This window comes from Phalacrocorax carbo, chromosome 15, assembly GCF_963921805.1.
Source record: "Phalacrocorax carbo chromosome 15, bPhaCar2.1, whole genome shotgun sequence".
Classification (NCBI taxonomy): Eukaryota; Metazoa; Chordata; class Aves; order Suliformes; family Phalacrocoracidae; genus Phalacrocorax; species Phalacrocorax carbo.
Window position 1 is genome coordinate 1,786,563 of NC_087527.1, and position 17,292 is coordinate 1,803,854.

The 17,292-nt window shown below is 51.5% G+C and overlaps 3 protein-coding genes across 6 annotated transcripts in view; all 3 read left to right on the forward strand.

Annotated features, from left to right (window-relative positions):
• PXN (paxillin) overlaps positions 1–7,063 on the forward strand; it is a 53,082-nt gene extending 46,019 nt beyond the window's left edge. For all 3 annotated transcript variants that reach the window (XM_064466665.1, XM_064466664.1, XM_064466666.1), the window contains 4 exons: positions 171–344; positions 910–991; positions 1,350–1,498; positions 3,490–7,063. In XM_064466665.1, coding sequence (XP_064322735.1) covers positions 171–344; positions 910–991; positions 1,350–1,498; positions 3,490–3,756 — 672 coding nt within the window. In that variant the 3' untranslated portion in view covers positions 3,757–7,063. The remainder of the gene's footprint in view (positions 1–170; positions 345–909; positions 992–1,349; positions 1,499–3,489) is intronic.
• Positions 7,064–7,334: 271 nt separating this feature from the next.
• On the forward strand, positions 7,335–10,691 carry RPLP0 (ribosomal protein lateral stalk subunit P0). The gene is made up of 8 exons (XM_064466667.1): positions 7,335–7,447; positions 7,607–7,710; positions 8,129–8,304; positions 8,400–8,487; positions 8,751–8,897; positions 9,388–9,573; positions 9,936–10,076; positions 10,456–10,691. Exons 2-8 carry the CDS (start codon positions 7,657–7,659, stop codon positions 10,618–10,620), a joined length of 957 nt encoding a protein of 318 aa, XP_064322737.1. The 5' UTR covers positions 7,335–7,447; positions 7,607–7,656; the 3' UTR covers positions 10,621–10,691.
• A 191-nt stretch (positions 10,692–10,882) lies between these two features.
• GCN1 (GCN1 activator of EIF2AK4) overlaps positions 10,883–17,292 on the forward strand; it is a 43,632-nt gene continuing 37,222 nt past the window's right edge. For both annotated transcript variants that reach the window (XM_064466726.1, XM_064466728.1), the window contains exons 1-7: positions 10,883–11,022; positions 13,454–13,556; positions 14,135–14,198; positions 14,763–14,894; positions 16,089–16,197; positions 16,909–17,007; positions 17,090–17,224. In XM_064466726.1, coding sequence (XP_064322796.1) covers positions 11,005–11,022; positions 13,454–13,556; positions 14,135–14,198; positions 14,763–14,894; positions 16,089–16,197; positions 16,909–17,007; positions 17,090–17,224 — 660 coding nt within the window. In that variant the 5' untranslated portion in view covers positions 10,883–11,004. The remainder of the gene's footprint in view (positions 11,023–13,453; positions 13,557–14,134; positions 14,199–14,762; positions 14,895–16,088; positions 16,198–16,908; positions 17,008–17,089; positions 17,225–17,292) is intronic.

Sequence of the window (17,292 nt, forward strand, 5' to 3'; positions counted from 1 at the left end):
GGACTGCCCTCTCCTGAGATGATAGGTAATTCAGTTTTCATGCTACCCCAGTCCAGGGCTCACTTGAGTAGTAGAACTTGTCACTCTTGCTGATCTCCAGCTGGTATCTTGTCATGCAGTCTAGGGGAGAGGGAGATAGAGTTGTCCTTCATAATTTTTCTTCCCAACAGGTAGTTACAGCCATGGGGAAAACCTGGCACCCTGAGCACTTCGTCTGCACCCACTGCCAGGAAGAGATTGGGTCACGGAACTTCTTTGAGCGGGATGGTCAGCCCTACTGTGAGAAGGATTACCACAACCTCTTCTCCCCTCGCTGCTACTACTGCAATGGGCCGATCCTTGATGTGAGTTCCTTGGAGGGATTAAGGGCGCTAGCAAGGCCTGGGGGTTAATAATTCCACTTCACCCATGTGCCCTGGGTTGAAGATTTTGTTTGGGGACTTCTATTTTTTAATTTGCTCTGGCTTTGAAAGGGAAACAACTTGGCCCAGTCAAATTCTTACACTAGCGAGTGGAGTTAGTCCCTCTTACATTTGCTGAAGTTCCTTCAGAACCCCACGTTGCTCTGTCATTCTGGTAATGATTCCTCAGCATTTGTCTGTTGATAGCCTGTAGTAACAGGCACCAGTGCTGGTCCTGAGAGCTGGACGGGGCCCTGTATAAGGGAGGAAGCAGTGCGTAAGATCCTTTTAGGGTAAAAAAAAAAAAGTGTGCAGTGAGGAAGGCCTTGAATGAGCCAGAGGCGGGGGAGAATTGACTCAGCTCTCTAAAGGACAGCCTATTTTAAGGCATGCTCTTGTCAGTACCAACTTAATGCGTTCTTCTCCCTACCCAGCCCCCCGCCCCCCCCCTTACCTCCAAGCTGAAGCCATCATTTACATGACTTGCACTTTCTCTTCTTCTGAACAGAAAGTGGTGACGGCTTTGGACAGGACATGGCACCCTGAACACTTTTTCTGTGCCCAGTGTGGAGCTTTCTTCGGCCCTGAAGGTACTGCTGGTTTATGCAATCCCCTCCCTGAACTACAGGCAATGTGTAAGGCAGAGCTGCCGTTAGGCGCCAGCCTGAGAGATGACGGGAACTACTGAAGACGGAAGTTCCGAGGGATATAGCTCTTTATGAGGGAAGGATGCTAGCAGTGGTGATCTTTTCTCCCTGGAGAGGAAGGGTATGCATGTGCACGTGTGTGTGTGGGACAGGAAGGGCAGCAGAACAAGGAACGGCTGCCTGCTGTGTGTGTTAGCAGGGGGAAGGATGATCCCACCCGCGCTGGTTACCCTGCAGAGCTTGGCTGGCCAGAGGTAAAGATCAGGAGCTGATGTTCTTTGCCTCTCCTCTCCTTTGGCAGGATTTCATGAGAAGGATGGCAAAGCCTACTGCCGCAAGGACTACTTTGACATGTTTGCTCCCAAGTGTGGAGGCTGTGCCCGGGCTATCCTGGAAAACTATATCTCTGCCTTGAACACCCTGTGGCACCCCGAATGCTTTGTCTGTCGGGTAAGAAACCCAAGGTCCTTCGCTGCTGCTGTGTATGACCCCTCTGATGTCCACCCTGCAGACATCTGGTCCCTTATCAGGAAAAGGCGTCTGTGGGGTAGTGCAGGGCAGCCAGCCCCACAAGATAAAAACACGTCAGCAGCCAAACACCTTCTTGTTCCTCTGCCTGTTTACATTAAACTTTCTAGCTGCATTGCTCTTTCTGTTCCCAGCTGCAATTATGGACTTCTGCAGCAGCTCACAGATAAACAGAAACATTTTCTGTGACCTTTAAATAATTTTAAGCTAAGCTTCTCTCTAAGCACTTGCCTCAGCAATCAGATTTTGAGGATCTTTCTCCCATGCTCCATCTGACAATGTAAACTAATGAGACTGACCTTGTTCAGACAAACATGCAAGTCAGTGAAATAGTGGCAGGCTCCATACAACATGCACAATAAACAGGAATACTGCAGATTAAATGCTTGGCACTCTTTCAGAGAGCGTTGCAAATATTAACTCTTACAGGCCCCAAGAGATAAGCAAAATCAGCCAGTGTTTCCTGGAGTGGGAAGGGAAGGCAGAGACCAGAACAAGCAGCAGGAGCTGCCGATGCCTGTATGACGCTCAGAGACGACTGTCACCGTGCTGTTGGGACTGCCTCCCCAGAACTATCTGTGGCTCCCAGGTGGTGTGCAGAGAGCGGAGGCAGATGATGGCAGTCCTGGCTACATGGGGCTGGGGAAGGCTGTGCCTTTTTGTGCAGAGATGGAGACTTCTATCAAGGAGTTCTGCTTTTTTTTCCCCTGCTGCCATACTGCCTGTATTAGTGGGGCTGGCGCTGATGTCTTCCAGGACACGAGATAGGATTCTCTTCCTGGTTTTGCTGAAGCAGAGCAGACTTTTCAGCTGTCCTGCTGACCGAGGGAGGAGACTTGTTTAATGCACTGATTGTCAGTGTTAGAAAAGTCTTGGACTCGCTGCAGGCAAACTGCATTTGTCCCAACGTTGAGAGTGTTTAGCTGTCCGTGGCTCTGCATGCTGTTTGCTGGACTCCTGTGTACAAGTTGGGGTCCAGCTGTGTGTCCTCCCTGAGGAAGAGCTTGGTGTTGGGCTGAGCAAAAGCAGGATTCTGGAAATCTGGCTTCTCTGGGGCTTGCTGCTGATCTGTTGGTAAACAGGGCAGTATCCTTGATTCTCCCTGACATCCTGCTGCCTCGCTTTCCCCCTCGTACAAGGAGGGGAGTCTCCCCAGTTTTGTGGGGATGGTGAGTGCTTCTGTTGCAGGTTCTGACCTGCCTGACACTGAGGGGGTTGAGTTGCTCTGGATGCTAATAAGCACATAGCCAGTGTATCCTCTTCTCATCTATTCAAAATCATCAGCGCTGTAGGACAGTTTCCCCCAGTAGCGATGCGGGTATACCTGGTGGAGGTGTTGCAGGATGGATGATCCTGTGCAAGGTGTACCTGTGTAATACCAGCCATTCTGGAGAGATCACTTGTAAAGATTAATTGTGCCTCACTTTCTCAGCTGGAAGCAGTCCCACATTCATCAGAATTCTGCTGCATCAAAGTCTGTGTTGGTCCCTGCTTCTGCCTGCCAGTGTGGGGAAGCTGGAGTGAGATTAAAATGGGGGGGAAAAAAAAGGGGGGGGCCATGGTGCTGCAGTGTTTCCCACCTCAGGGGAAAGATTGTTCTCCTTCCTCCTGGCTGGACACATCTGACAGCTCATCTGTAGTATTTTCTTTGTAGAAGTGAAACCAGCTGTGGGAAGGAGTGTGGTTAGTTCACTTGCTTGTGGTTGTATCTGTCCATCTATCAGCCTTTCCTTGGAAACTTCTTGATGGACAGAGTTTGGCTCTTGGTTAGACAGGACGATGCTGAAAGGCAGCAGTTCACCCTGCTCTCACATTACAGCTAGGCTGTGCCACAGAGCCGGGGGGGCTTGTGGAGGTGCCCACATCCCCAGCTTGTTACACAATCTGTCCCCTTCTGCTTTATCCCACTGCAGGAATGTTTCACACCGTTCATCAATGGCAGCTTCTTTGAGCATGACGGGCAGCCCTACTGCGAGGTGCATTACCACGAGCGTCGCGGCTCCCTCTGCTCCGGTTGCCAGAAGCCTATCACAGGACGCTGCATCACTGCCATGGGCAAGAAATTTCACCCTGAACACTTTGTCTGTGCCTTCTGCCTCAAGCAGCTCAACAAAGGAACCTTCAAAGAACAGAACGACAAGCCCTACTGCCAGAACTGCTTTCTCAAGCTCTTCTGTTAGGGGCATCATAGATGTGCGCTAAGCATCTTTCTGCCACCCCTTTGGCAGTTCTGTCTCTCTGAACGTGACTGTGATTTGGAAACCTTACCAGGCAGGGGAGGAGGGTGGGGTGGGAGTGGGGTGGGAGTACTTTCTGCTGCTATGGAGAGGCAGTAGATCCAGAGATGAGACAGACCATTAAACTGGAAATGCCCTTGCTGTGTCTCAGTAGAGAGGGGCCAAGTCCCTTCATTACGGTGTGCGTGTCTGTGTGTGTGACTGTCAGCTGAGCTTAGCTCGAGGGCTCCAACGGGGAGATTTCACCCAGCCCCTTCCTGGCAGAAGGAGCCTTTGCCAGTACATTTCAGCCTGTGTCAGCTCTTGAGCAAATCGTGACGCTTGCAGACTGCACAGCCCTCTGCTTTGACACCTCTTTCTCAGGCTTTTGTCGGCTCGCCTGCAGCCTGAGCAATAGCACGGCGAGGGCACCCTGTGGTCTCAGTGCCACCATGGCTCCACGCACCAGACCCGCATGGTGTCTGTGACTTACTGAGATCGGAGCAGGCAGCCAAGACCCTGCAAGGGTCTCTCCAGTTCCATTACACTGTAAGGAGATGATACCACTTACTCTTTTTGTTTTTCTTTTTTTTAAAGAGGAATCAAGATGTTAATGGGTGGGGTGGGTTTTTTTTGCTTTTTTTTACCACCCCCACCCCCCCGCCCCTAGTTTGTTATTCCCTGCCTTTTCTCAACACACTGGAGCAGGACGTGGAGTAAGCCCTGACCGTCCCTCAGCACCGATGTGCGCTCCTGTGGGTGACAGCCTCTGCCAGGCAGCTCCGTCAGCACCCAGGCCTGCTCGGGGCATCTGCTCCCCTTGCCTGCTGCTCCCGGGAGAGAGGGGGAGGCATCATCCCTTCTTTAAAAGCAGCTGCAGAGAGGTTAGAGCACAGCCTTTTTCATCCATCCCTGTCATGAGCGAGTGAGACGTGTGCGTGTTTATCTGGCCTGAAACTCTCCCATCTATCAGGGCCTGAAACTGTCACAAGAGCAGGGAGAAGTGGAGAGGTTTAAGAAACCAGGAGGAAAAAAGGTCCAAACTTTGTATCCTTTCTTCTTCCTCTCTTTGCTAATGAAGACCTGTCAGCCCCTTGGTATTCCCCTTTTCTGTGCTCTTGTTAAACATGTTCCACTGAGAGATGCTAGAGCAATAACCTTTTATACTGACTGTTACTGGTATAACAAGTCCCTTGGGTCAGGTGTGTGACACACTTGGAGTTTTACTATCAAAGTGAATACTGTATCCTGTCTTTGATAAGAACCGTAGATTTCTACACTGATTTTGAATTCATATATAATTTACTTTTAATCCTCTTATACAGAAATTGGTTTTGAAGTGATTTTAAGAAAGCAACTTTTATATCAAGCTGTGCTGTTCTAGGCAGTTTGCCAGTTGTGCTGGTTTACTGCATCTGTAACCTCAACGCTTTGTTAAGCCTAACTAACATTCAATATTTTCTTTTTGCGGATTGGGAGGGGCTTGAATCTATGGGGAAGGGAATTTGACTATTTGGTTTTTTTTCCCCCCCTAGCACAGGCAGGTGAACTGTGAATAGCTTTTTTCTTTGGTTTTGGGTTTTCTCTTCTTCTGGGTCACCTAAAAGTGTGTTTTTTAGTTTTTATTGTAACCTGTAAACTGCTGTATTTGAATTGCCTGCCGTTCTCCCAAAGCCCAGCTTCCAGGATGTTATAGTGAGTCTTAATATGATGCTGCAGCAGGGAAGAGCTCAGACCTTCGCACTCCAGTTTCTCTTCTTCAGCCTCCTGAAAGCAGAGCAGGGCTAGCTGGGAGGGGTGGGGGGGCTTCCTTTTCCCCTGTGGAAGAAGGGTCTTGTGAAGATGTTGGAAGAGACAGACTCTGTTCCTGACTAGCTGCGTAACTTTGGGCCAGTCGCTAAACCTTACCGTGCCTCAGTTTCCCCATCTGCAAAATGGGGGCAGTTTAGCCTGGATTTGTGAGGTTATTGTGAGGCTTAGTTCATGTTTGCTAAAGCACTTTTAGGTCTCTGGCTGGAGGGTGCTATGGAAGGTGAAATATTACGATGAAATACCCGATGGCATTCTGTGGTACCAGCTGACGCAGCCCGGCAAGCGGTGTTTGGAATTACTTCTCCAGAGCGCTACAGCACTATCGTCGTCGCCATCTGTTTGTGCTTTTCAGCTTGGCAGGTGCATTAGGGGTCTGGGGGCAACTGTGTCAGAAATCAGCCTGACCTTAGGCTGGAATCTGTGGGTTGGTGTCCCGCCTAACCTTGCTGTGGTGCTTTGCTGCCCTGCTTCAGTCGCTGAAACTGTTTTTCACCAGGTTCCTGTACAAATGAACCTCAGTTTGTGGTTGTGAGACTGGAGGGAGCTGTGGAAGCACTAGAGCTAAAGCTGTGTCAGCGGGGCTGAGCGCAGCTCTCGGAGAGTTAGCGAGGCAACAAGCCTTACGCACGTGTCTTTTCATCTTTGAGACTGATCTGACTTAAAATGGACATTTCTAAGCTGCGTGTGCTTATCTTGCTGAAAAGGGCAACTTCATTTGGCCGCGCTACGAGGACGAAAAGCTGTTCTGTCAGGAGTGCTGGAGAGGGGCGAGACGTTTCTAGCACTGCTGCTTGTTGTGTGACACCTGCAAACTGTGTAATCATGTGCCTCAGTTTCCCTGTCTGGGGAGTCTTTAACCTACCTCACTCCTAGTTGAGGCTTGTGAGAGTGATGCTTCTGGCACGCGTGCCGCGGCGGGGTGCTGGTGGTGCGCCCTGCCCAAGGGGAGGCTCGCCTGCCGTTAGTGCTTAATAGAGATGGTTAAACGTCACCTCCTGAGCGAGAGGTTGAGCATGTCTTGGGTTTATCTGGTTTCTGACGTGCCGGGCTGCTGCTACGCGGACACTACTCTGCCAAACGGTGACTCTTCGTGGCCGCCACCGCCGATGTCCAAAATTGCCTGTTGGTTGATTTCAGATGCAGTTTCAGGGTGGAACGGCCACGGTGTGGTCCCGGAGCGGGGTGCTGGGGGGGAGACGGGGGTGCGAGGGCCAGGCGGGTGCCGTGGTGCGGCCCGGGGAGCGGGGGGCTGGGTGTCCCCGTCTGTGTGCAGCCCCCCGGGCCACGCGCTACCCCTGCGGAAGGTTTCACTCCCCCATGTCGGGGCTGGGCTGCGGGACGCTCTGCTGGGTCGACAAGTTATTTGATATTTTCCTCCCTTGTAAACTTTTTAACTCCGCGCTTTTTTTTTTCCCATTTAAAGTTCTTGCAGTTACGCTATAATAAAATTTTTACCGTTGTTCTCGTGTGTGTTGCGATTTTTTTTTCTAGTCCTTAAGATCGTGAGAAGCCAGAACCAAAGCGGGTCCCCTCTCGGGCTGCTCTGGTGGCCCCCCTCGCCCCCCCCGCCCCGAGTGAGGCCTGCAGCGCGCTCCTCCGGCCGCCAGGGGGCGCCCAACGCCCAGGGACGCTTTCCACCCCCTTCAGCACCGCCCGCGCTTTTCCCTGAGCGACAGGCGTGCTGCTCAATGAAAAGGGCGGCCCGCCCTGATTGACACGCAGTTGGGGAGCCAATAGGATGAGCTGGCGTAAGATCAGCGGCTCGTTGCGATTGGGCGTGAGCGGTGGTATAAAAGGAGGTAGGCCCGCCCTGCGGCCTTTCTTTCCCGGAGCCCTCGTGGAGGTGGGTGTGAGGCGCGTCGGCTCCTCAGGGCCGCAGCCGGGGCCTTGGGCCGTGGCTGGGGCCGTGGGCCGCGGCCGGGCTGCCGGGGAGCGCGGAGGCGCAGGGAGGAAGGGAGGGGAGGGGGTCCGGGCCCGCCTGAGCCGCGCTCCTCCCTGGCAGGTCACGGCTCGTCTTTAAACCCACCGGGCGATCCTTGGAGCACCGCCGCGATGCCCAGGGAAGACAGGGCTACCTGGAAGTCCAACTACTTCATGAAAATCATCGTGAGTGTCGGCGCGGCGCCTCGCCGGGTCGCTGCCGCCGCCCGGGCTCCGGGGCGAGCTGGGGGGGGGCGGTTCCGGCTGGCGTGGCCGAGGGGGGCCTTTGTAAAAAATGAGATGGGGTGCCGTAGCTTGGCTGCTCGAGGAGCCGTTACCTGCTGATTGAAGGGAATTAAGGCTAGACCGGTTTTAAGGCTTCTGTGCGAATTTGCTGTGGCAGTTATGGAGAGAATCTGTCCAGGGATCTAACTAGATAGCTGAGCAAAAGGTGTAGCCTTGTGGTGCACCCAGCCTCACTTCGAGCTCAGCACTCTCAAATCTCTGACAGAATTTTTTTACGTTTAACATGCTGATGTTTTAATGCTGGTCTGCACACTGGTCCAGGTTTTTTTGTGTAGTTAGAGTAGTTTTTTTGCTATAGCAACTCCTGGATGATTACCCAAAATGTTTCATCGTGGGAGCAGACAACGTGGGATCCAAGCAGATGCAGCAAATCCGTATGTCCCTGCGTGGGAAGGCTGTTGTGCTGATGGGGAAGAATACTATGATGCGCAAAGCTATTCGTGGTCATCTGGAGAATAACCCTGCCTTAGAAAAGTGGGTATCGCTGTCTGGGTTTGCTCCTGGAACCTGACTGGGAGGAGGAACTGTTGTCTGAGAAGCAGAACTGAAGGCTGTCGTCTTTCCTTCAGGCTGCTGCCTCACATCCGTGGGAACGTGGGCTTTGTCTTCACCAAGGAGGACCTGACCGAGATCCGGGACATGCTCCTGGCTAACAAGGTAGGGGAGAGCAGCCCCCACCAATTCCCTGGGCTGCCAGACACAGAATTAAAAATACAACTGAATCTTCATGGGGGGAACCTCGTTTGGTAGGAGTCCTCAGGGGGTGGGACCTAGGCCCCTGCAGCCTTAGCCAAACTGCCTCACTTGTGCGTGCCTGGGTGCTCTCCCTCATGGAGGAATGCTTCAGGGAGGAGTTGATGCCATCCCACGAGATCTGAGAGGTGAGCATTCTTCCAGCTTCTCGTTTCCTCTTTCTCCAGGTGCCAGCTGCTGCCCGTGCTGGTGCTATTGCTCCTTGCGATGTGACTGTGCCGGCCCAGAACACTGGTCTCGGACCTGAGAAGACCTCCTTCTTCCAGGCCTTGGGCATCACCACAAAGATTTCCAGAGGGACCATTGAAATTCTGGTTAGTGAGCAGTGTGCTGCTGCTGGTGGAGCCCTTCCTTGACTGGAGGGCCCCGAGTGTGGCAGCTGAGGCAGCTGTAAAGATTAAAGCTCCCATTAGCACTGAAATACCGCCTTGGCAGCCTGACTGCTGCACTTCGGGAGCTTGAAGGACGATGCCTGCCTTGGCTCCGGTACGCAGTGCGGGTGATTTAAGCTTTCATCGGATCTCAGGTGCCCGGGTGGGCTCTGCTGGAGGAGCTCCCAGGGGAGCTCCCTGGAGGTAGCACAGGAAGGGCGCTTGCTGCCTTTCTCTGGGCTGAGATGTACCTGCCTGTGTGGTCAACAGTTTTCTTACCTTGTGGAGCTGAGCTGGGAGCCTGTTTTTGTTGTGCTCCTTTGTTCCTTCAGCTCCCTGTCTTGCCACTGGAAATGTGTGTTTGTGTCCTGCTGCATTGATGTGCCTGATTTTTTTTGCTCGTATTTACTCATTTTCCCTTTTTTCCCCTCAGAGTGATGTGCAGCTCATCAAGACTGGAGACAAGGTGGGTGCCAGCGAAGCCACCCTGCTAAACATGCTGAACATCTCTCCCTTCTCTTTCGGGTTGGTGATCCAGCAGGTCTTTGACAATGGCAGCATTTACAATCCTGAAGTGCTGGACATCACCGAGGAGACCTTGCACAAGCGCTTCCTGGAGGTGAGTGCCACAACCCGTACCTGTTACGTTCTGCCTCGCTGTCGTGGCAGCCAGCGCTGCTCCAGAATGAAGTATCATCTCTGGTGTTTTCCGCGAGGTCGCACAGAGCCAGGAGCTCACCTGGATGCCCTCAGAAGTAGTCAGGGAGGATGTTCTATGGGCTTTTCCATCTGAAGCTGCTTCAGGAAGCATTCAAGGCCCTTTAAATCTCTGCCTTGTCTAGTGTCACGGAGCCGTCTTTCATGCGTGCATGGCACGCTATCCTTGTTACGTTGGCAGTGTAGGGAAGTGCCATCGTCTGCTGTGGTTTCTAGTTCAGGTTACTTCTCAGAGCGCAGAAACATATGAGTCTCTCCTCGTAGGGCGTTCGTAACGTTGCCAGCGTCTGTCTGCAAATTGGGTACCCGACCATCGCTTCTGTGCCCCACTCCATCGTCAACGGGTACAAGCGGGTCCTGGCCGTGGCGGTGGAGACTGACTACACCTTCCCGCTGGCTGAAAAGGTAACGGCTGCTGCGCAGGGGTGATTTAAAAACGGAGCCGGGCTCTTTCACAGGAACACTTCTCATGTTACCTAGTGTGAAAGGACTCCTCGGACCAGCCTGCGTGCGAGCGACCTGTCCTGAAAAGGGGCGCGTGCTTTCGTATGTAGTGTACGAATGGCAGGAGGAATTGAATTTTACCTGGCGTTCTTCCTCCCTCGGGCTCTTACGCTTGAGTGTAGCTGAAACATCTCCGATTCTTCATATATGGCAGCAATACATGCATTTGTTTGGCTTCTGGCAGGCCACAAGTGCTGCCTTTATGATTGCAAAGGTCAGTCCTTCAAAATGTTTGTTTCCTTTGAGTTTACTTTTTTCTTTCCTCCCCGCTCTCTTGCAGGTGAAGGCCTTCTTGGCAGACCCCTCTGCATTTGTGGCAGCCGTGCCCGTGGTAGCTGAAGCTGCCGCCCCTGCTGCCGCTGCCGCCGCTGCTCCGGCAAAAGAGGCAGTGAAGGAGGAATCGGAGGAGTCTGACGAGGACATGGGATTCGGTCTCTTTGACTAGTGGCAACCACCGCCTGTCTGTTTGTGTCAGTTGGTCCAATAGGAGAAATAAAAAGCTATTTTACACCTTCATGTGTGCCTGCGTCAAGGGTGTAGTCTGCAGGTGGCCAGGGCTGGGGAGGAGTGTGACTCATGGGGCTGCTGTGAGGAGCTGCTGTTCCTCCCTCGGGGCCTGCTGGGCCCCGCGCCGCTCCCCGCCGCTGGGCCTGAGCGGGGGCCTCGCCCGGCAGCGGGCCTGCCCACCCGTCCCCGTTCGCCCGCGCTCGGGCCGGACTAGGCCGGGCCTTACTAGGCCTCACCGCTGTCGCCATGGAGACGGGCCCGCCCCGGCCGGCTCGGCGCGCGGCTTCCGGCCTCTAGCGCTTCCGGGGTCGCAGGCGGTGCCATGGCGGCCGACACGCAGGTGAGTGCGGGACGGGCCCGCGGCGGCGCGGCGATGGCGGCAGGGCCTGCCCGGGCCGCGCCTGCTCTCGCTCCGCCGCGCTACCCTCGGCGCACCTGCGGGGCGCGGCCCGGCGCTCCGCGGCCGGGCGGGGACGTGGCAGCCGGCCCGGGGCGGGCAGGCCGCGCTGGAGCAGCCCGCGGCGAGGCCGCCCCGGCCGTGGGGCGAGGGAAGGGGCGCCCCACTGCGGGCCCCGGCCGGGGAGCCCGGGCCGAGCCGCCGGTTCCCGAGCAGCTGCGGGGGTGGCCGCGGCCTGGCGAGGGACGGCGGCTCCGGCGCCCCGCGGGGTCCCGCCTGTTCTCGGAGCCAGTTCCCGATCAGCGACTGGCACCGGTTGCGTCCCCCGGGCCCGGCGGGCCCAATGCTGACCCCGGCCCGCAGCGCCTCGACGCGGCTGCGGCTGCCGGGAACCCCCCTTCGGGGACGGAGATCCCAAGCCCTGTCCCCGGTCCGGGCGCGGAGTGGGGCCTGCCGTGGGGTTCCCGCTCCGGGCGACCCGGGGCCGCCGCCTGTGTCTTTTTGGGCTTCTCTCCCCAGCTGGGTGTGTTGGGCTGGGACGTTCCCAAGGCAAATTCTAGCCTTCTCAGCACCAGGTCCCTACTAGTAAAAACAGCACGTTTGCTCTGTATGCACTTGCGGCGGCGTTGCTTGCGTCCTGGCTCTGTAACTTGTGTTCGTGTGCATCCTCATAAAAAGAAAAAGCAAACGGGTGAAGCCTGTCCCAGCAGCTCTTCCCTGGAGACCGGAGGGTCAGAGTCTGTGCAAGTCACTAAGCTGCTTGGGAAGTCCCGTAGCATTATACGTGATTCCTGTTTTTAATTTCTAGATTGCTAGGATAATTTTAAGGTGTTTTTCGTGTCTGTACATCTCCCTGCTTGTGATTATGCAGCATGAGTAAGTGCAGCTTGGTTTGAGTTTGCATATGATGAACTCACGTAATTGAAAGGTCTGGAAGAAGACGAGCTCTTCAATGGTGGCTTGTTCTGTCAGTTCAGGTGGTAACGACATTGGCTGTCCTCCGCAGGTCGACCTGCACCGCTCAGAGGTGCAGCCCCTCTTCCAGCCAGTATTCAGGGGGAGCTCAGGGTGTGAGATAGTCTCAGGGTTGGGGAGGTGCAGGATTACCCTTCCTGCACATCAGCAAAAAAGCTTCGCTGAAAGCAGCTCTTGAGAAGGACGGAGGTAGTTGCCATTTCTCAGTTGCCAGGTTTCCTGTGCTTAGAAAAAAACCCTGTTGTGGCAAAACTGGTGGGGTCTTGCCTGAAGAGGGAAGGAACAGTTTCGATGAGTTTCTAAAGGCATGCTTATCTGCTGCCCTTGCTAAAGATCATGATGGTGGTGATTGTTATTATTAAGATATAAAGTTGCTCAGTTTAAGAGTGGAATTTTAAAAGTCTTTCCTGGAAAGCTGTGTTTTGGTTTATGTAAATGCAGAGAACCTGTGAGCAGAGACCTGGCTGAGCCCTGTTGACCCTGCACAAAACCTTCTGTCTTGCATATCTTGCAAAACTTGGAAGTTCATGGAAATGCTTTCAGTAGTTTAAGGAGCACGTAGCTGAGGACTTAGACTTCTTTCTTGTCTTTTCAGACAGTTTATCTCACTGTCTTGATACCATTTGAAAACTGAAACAAGCTATTTACAGGCATTAACCTTGGTGAGTGGGCTTGGTCCCTTCCCACTGGCAGACTTAGGTACGGAGCAGCGCAGCCTTGAAAAAAACCCATCGGGTTGAATGATGGGATTTTTTTTTGTTTTCCTTGGGTAACCTTGGGCGCTGCTGATAGCGTGTGGAAGGAGTCTGATAGCGAGGCACAACCTTTTCTAGTCTGGCGAGTCCAATTTACAAAATCCCTGCGATGTGTGACTTAATTCTGGAAAAGACTAAAGGCAAGCGGTTCGTTCTTCTGCTGCGCCTGTGTACGGAATGTCACAGCTATTGACAGCCTGAAACCACAGATCAGTTTTTCAGGCTGGGCGCTGACAGTCGGCCCTAGGCTGTCTGCAGCTAGAAGCCTCCCTTTGGGGGTGCCTCGTATGCTGAAAAGCACCTTTGTGTTCTTGAGGCGCGGGGTTTTTTGGTGCTTTTAAAGGTCCCGTACTCTAGGCTGTCTTACCTGTCACTCTGCCCTACTTTTAGAGGTGTTAATATGTCTTAGAGAGCGAGTGCCGTGACAGGGATGTAGGTTAAACAGAAAGCAGTCATCCTTCAGCCGAAAGGGGAGGTTTCTGAGTTTTATTGCATACGATGTACAGTGACCCTTTCCCCAGCAGATAAGACCATGGGTGCACACATTTGGTCACTGGGAGGTTGGCAAATGACATGGTTCTTTGCCCTGGTGCGTTGGTATCGAAGGCAGTCTGATGTTTTTTCATGTCTGTGTGTGGTTTTAGATTTCTGATACACTGAAGCGGTTTGCGGTAAAAGTAACCACAGCCAGTGTGAAGGAACGGCGAGAGATCCTCAGTGAGCTGGGAAAATGCATTTCTGGGAAAGGTAAAAGCGTTGGGGCACTGTTCTGGTTACCAGGGTGGAGAAGAATGTTAACATGTTTTGTTTAAAAGGCTGTCTGAAACTTGTGGGTAGTTTTTTGAAGCAGGGGGCTGGCAGCATTTGGAGTCCGTGCTGTCTCACAGCGTTAATTCTGTGTGTCTTCAGCATTAATTAATTCTAAGCATGGGTTTTTGCAGGTAACACAGAACTCCAGTTACTAGCCCTTGTGCTTTTCCAGTCAGTAGTACGTATATGTATGTAGGGAGAGGGAGAGTATGGAAGATTTTAGATAGTCTTAATAAACCAGTTGAAACAGATTTTTAAAAATCTTTTTGATTTTCCTCATTTTCTGAAGGTGACTGTGGAACAGCATGTGCTCCAGTTTTGCTCTTACTTTTAAAAATATGCACAAAATGTATAAAAAGAGAGAACTCTGACTGTGATCCTGGCAAGCAATGTCATAGATGTACAGGGGCTGTGAGCAGTTCACTGATCTCAGTTGTGATTTGAATGATGTTTGTGTTAAAGAATAAAAGCTCAGTGATTTACAAAGAAATATTTTGAAATATGATCTGTTACAGATCTTCCAGAGGGTGCAGTGAAAGGCCTTTGCAAACTTTTCTGCCTTACTCTACATCGATACCGGTGAGTAAATTGAGGTAGAAAGGCTGTATTATTTAATCTCTCGGTATTTATGTATCTGTTAGTTAAACAGCGTCACATAGACACGCGTTACACTGAAAGATGCTGTCTAGTAATTAGGCTCTCAAGTTACATTTCATATTTAAAGGTCTTACAACGCTTACCTTGTGTTTCACTTCTAATTTTGAAATTAAAACTTGCATCCTGTGGTTCAGTCTGCAAAAATGAATGCCTGTGTCCTCGGGAAGCAAAACTAAGGTGTCTTTTAGACATATTTTAGACACTTTTAGATTGGATTAAATTGTGGCCTGTGGTAGAGAAGCTGTTCAGAACCTGTGTTTTCTTTTGCAACCTGCCAGAGAGCTTCGACATAACTTCTCTTGGCAAAGGAAGGGAATGGAGCTTTCTGCCAGATACTTCTCCTCCTCTTGGAACAGCAAGGATAAAATAACTATTAGCTCAACTACTGAAATGAGAAAGCAGAGTCCTTTGTGTCATGCAAGTGTAGTAATACATGTAATGTTGGCAGGATTTATAAAGTTCACGGAGATATATTTTTCATTCTAGTGATGCAGCATCCCGCAGAGCCCTGCAGCTGGCGCTTCAGCAGCTCGCGGAGTCCCAGCCAGATGCAACAGCGAAAAACCTCCTGCAGTCACTTCAGTCCTCGGGGATCGGCGGCAAGGCTGGAGCTCCCAGGTGCTGGATTAACTTGTTTTGTGTGGAAGCAGCTCGGAGTTGCTGGTAGTCGCTCTTGTGTTCAGAAAGATGATGCTGCTTGCTGGAGGTGTTAAAAACGTTTAGAGACAAAGGTGTTAATGACTGGTCAAATGTTCCTCTCTCATGTCTCTTTCATGTAGTCTGTGAAAGGGGAAGGACTTTCTTGGTGTTACTGCTGGCAGATTGGGTCTGAGTTATGGTTTTGCCTTTGTGAACCTTCAAGTCTGGAGAGATGAGGAACAAACTCTTTTATCAAGAAACAGTCTCCAAAATGATGAGGAGAGGGGTTTTCCTCGCCCATCTGGTGTTCAGCTGGTGGGATTCAAAACCTTATTATAGACAGGGAGATAATGAGATTTGAAGCTGAGCTGAGAAATACACGGCTCGTCTATTGTGGTAGCACGTGGGAACACTAGTGGTTCCAAAAGGTGACTTAAGGTATTGCTTAGCTGGTAGAGGCCACAGAGTGCTGTCCTGCAGTGCCTCCGTGGCTGAAGAGAAGCGTAGCTTTTAGAAAAATACCTGATCTTGGTTTAACGGCTTGCAGTGATATGATATTCACCCTTCAGTCGCAGTGGCTGGCCTTGTGTGCAAGGACACGTCCTACGTTCTTTCACTTTGAGGGAGAGATCAAAATGGGGTGAGGATCCTCAGGGAGCTGCGAGGTGGGATCTGTTACCTGGAGTGGCAGGAGGAGGTGAGAGCAGAAACCAGAACCAAGTAGTGTGCCAGGAGGGAATGTAATCTGAGAAGGGATTTGGCAATCTAAGGCTGGGAAGCTCTGACAGTGAAGATCAGTAGATGAGAAATCTTGAGTCACTTCTTGGGCACTCTCAGCTGGCAAGGTATTTAACTCTCATTTCTGTAATGCCTCTGCAAAGATCCAAAAATGGTCTGTCTTCTGCTAAGGTTTTTCATTCCCAGAAGGCAAGATTTAGTTTCTTTTGTGCCATTCAGAAGTTGTAAGTGTTAAACAGGAGCCAGAACGCATAGCTTATGAGAAGTAATTATTTCCTTTAAATGCTAAGACTTTAGCTGTATTTTTCTGTGACAAAATTGCCTCACTTATAAGGTGGTCTTCTGATGGGCAAGGCCGAGTCTGTTATGGACTAGTAGGTCTAAGTTATGTACTGGGGGTTGTAGATTTACCTCCTCCTCCTGTTTGTACAACAGCAAGAGCAGTGGATCTGCAGCTCTGCTGGCGCTCTCCTGGACATGCCTGCTTGTACGCACAGTCTTTTCAACACCTGACAAGAGACAGGGCGAAACGTGGAAAAAACTGGTAGGTTCTTTTCGGTTTGCAGAAAAATCCCTTTAGAGATAAGAACGTAAATATTTCTGTGTCTTTTAAGTTGCTGAAACATTGCAAATAATTCTGAACATAACCAATAACGTCATGTTAAAATCCAGGTTGGCATGACAATCTTTTGCTTTCTGGTGTATTTTGATCTCTCCTGTTCTGCTGGAGAAAGCAGGAGGTGTATAAAGCATGAGAGCGGGGCAGTTTCGCACCTGTGCAGAGACGCTCTGCATTACTATGGTGCGTACCTGTGTTTCTAGACGAGGTGTGCTAGCGGTGCCTCTGAGGTGCAGCCTGCGGCGTGGCATGAATTCCTCGTGCCTCCCTTGAAGTAGTTGCATGTGATACTCTGTCATACAGGATCAAGTAGCTTTTTGCTTTCTTTTCACCTACTTTAACAACCTGCACGGGCCACCATGCTCATAGCGCCTTGGCATACAGTTGGAACACATTTTAAGAAGAGATGTAATCTGACAGAAATTGCCATTTTCGAAGTCAGAGTTTCCAAAATCGTTATGCATGGTTCCGCAAAGTGGCGCGTGTGGGATGAAAGCAATGGCAGCTGTTGGAAGAATTTATGTGACTTTTTCCTAAGCAGATTCAGCTAATCACTGCCATCTGACACATCTTGTTTGATCTGAGCTCTCTGAGACGCAGGTGCATGAATGTTTTCTTGGCTGTTTCTCTTTGCAGGTGGAGGTTCAGTGTTTGCTCCTTTTGGAAGTCTTGGGAGGTTCTCGTAAGCAGGCGGTGGATGGGGCCATGAAGAAATTGAACAGGCTCTGGAAAGAGGTGATGTATGCCTTACATGGTCATATTCAGTAGCTGTTTTAGGTTCTGGTGGGTTAATGTGCCTTTCTCTTCTTCTTTTCAGAACCAAGATCTGGTGGATCAATACCTATCTGTCATTCTTGGTCTTGACCCGAGCCAGAGTTACGCTGCAATGTTGGGACTTGTGGTGCAGTTTTGCACGGCCCAGAAAGAGGTTGATATTATTAAACGATACAAGGTAAATCTGTTGTACTGCTTTTTTTTTTTTTTTTTGGTAGTAAGTGGCGTCACTTCTCATCATGGAGA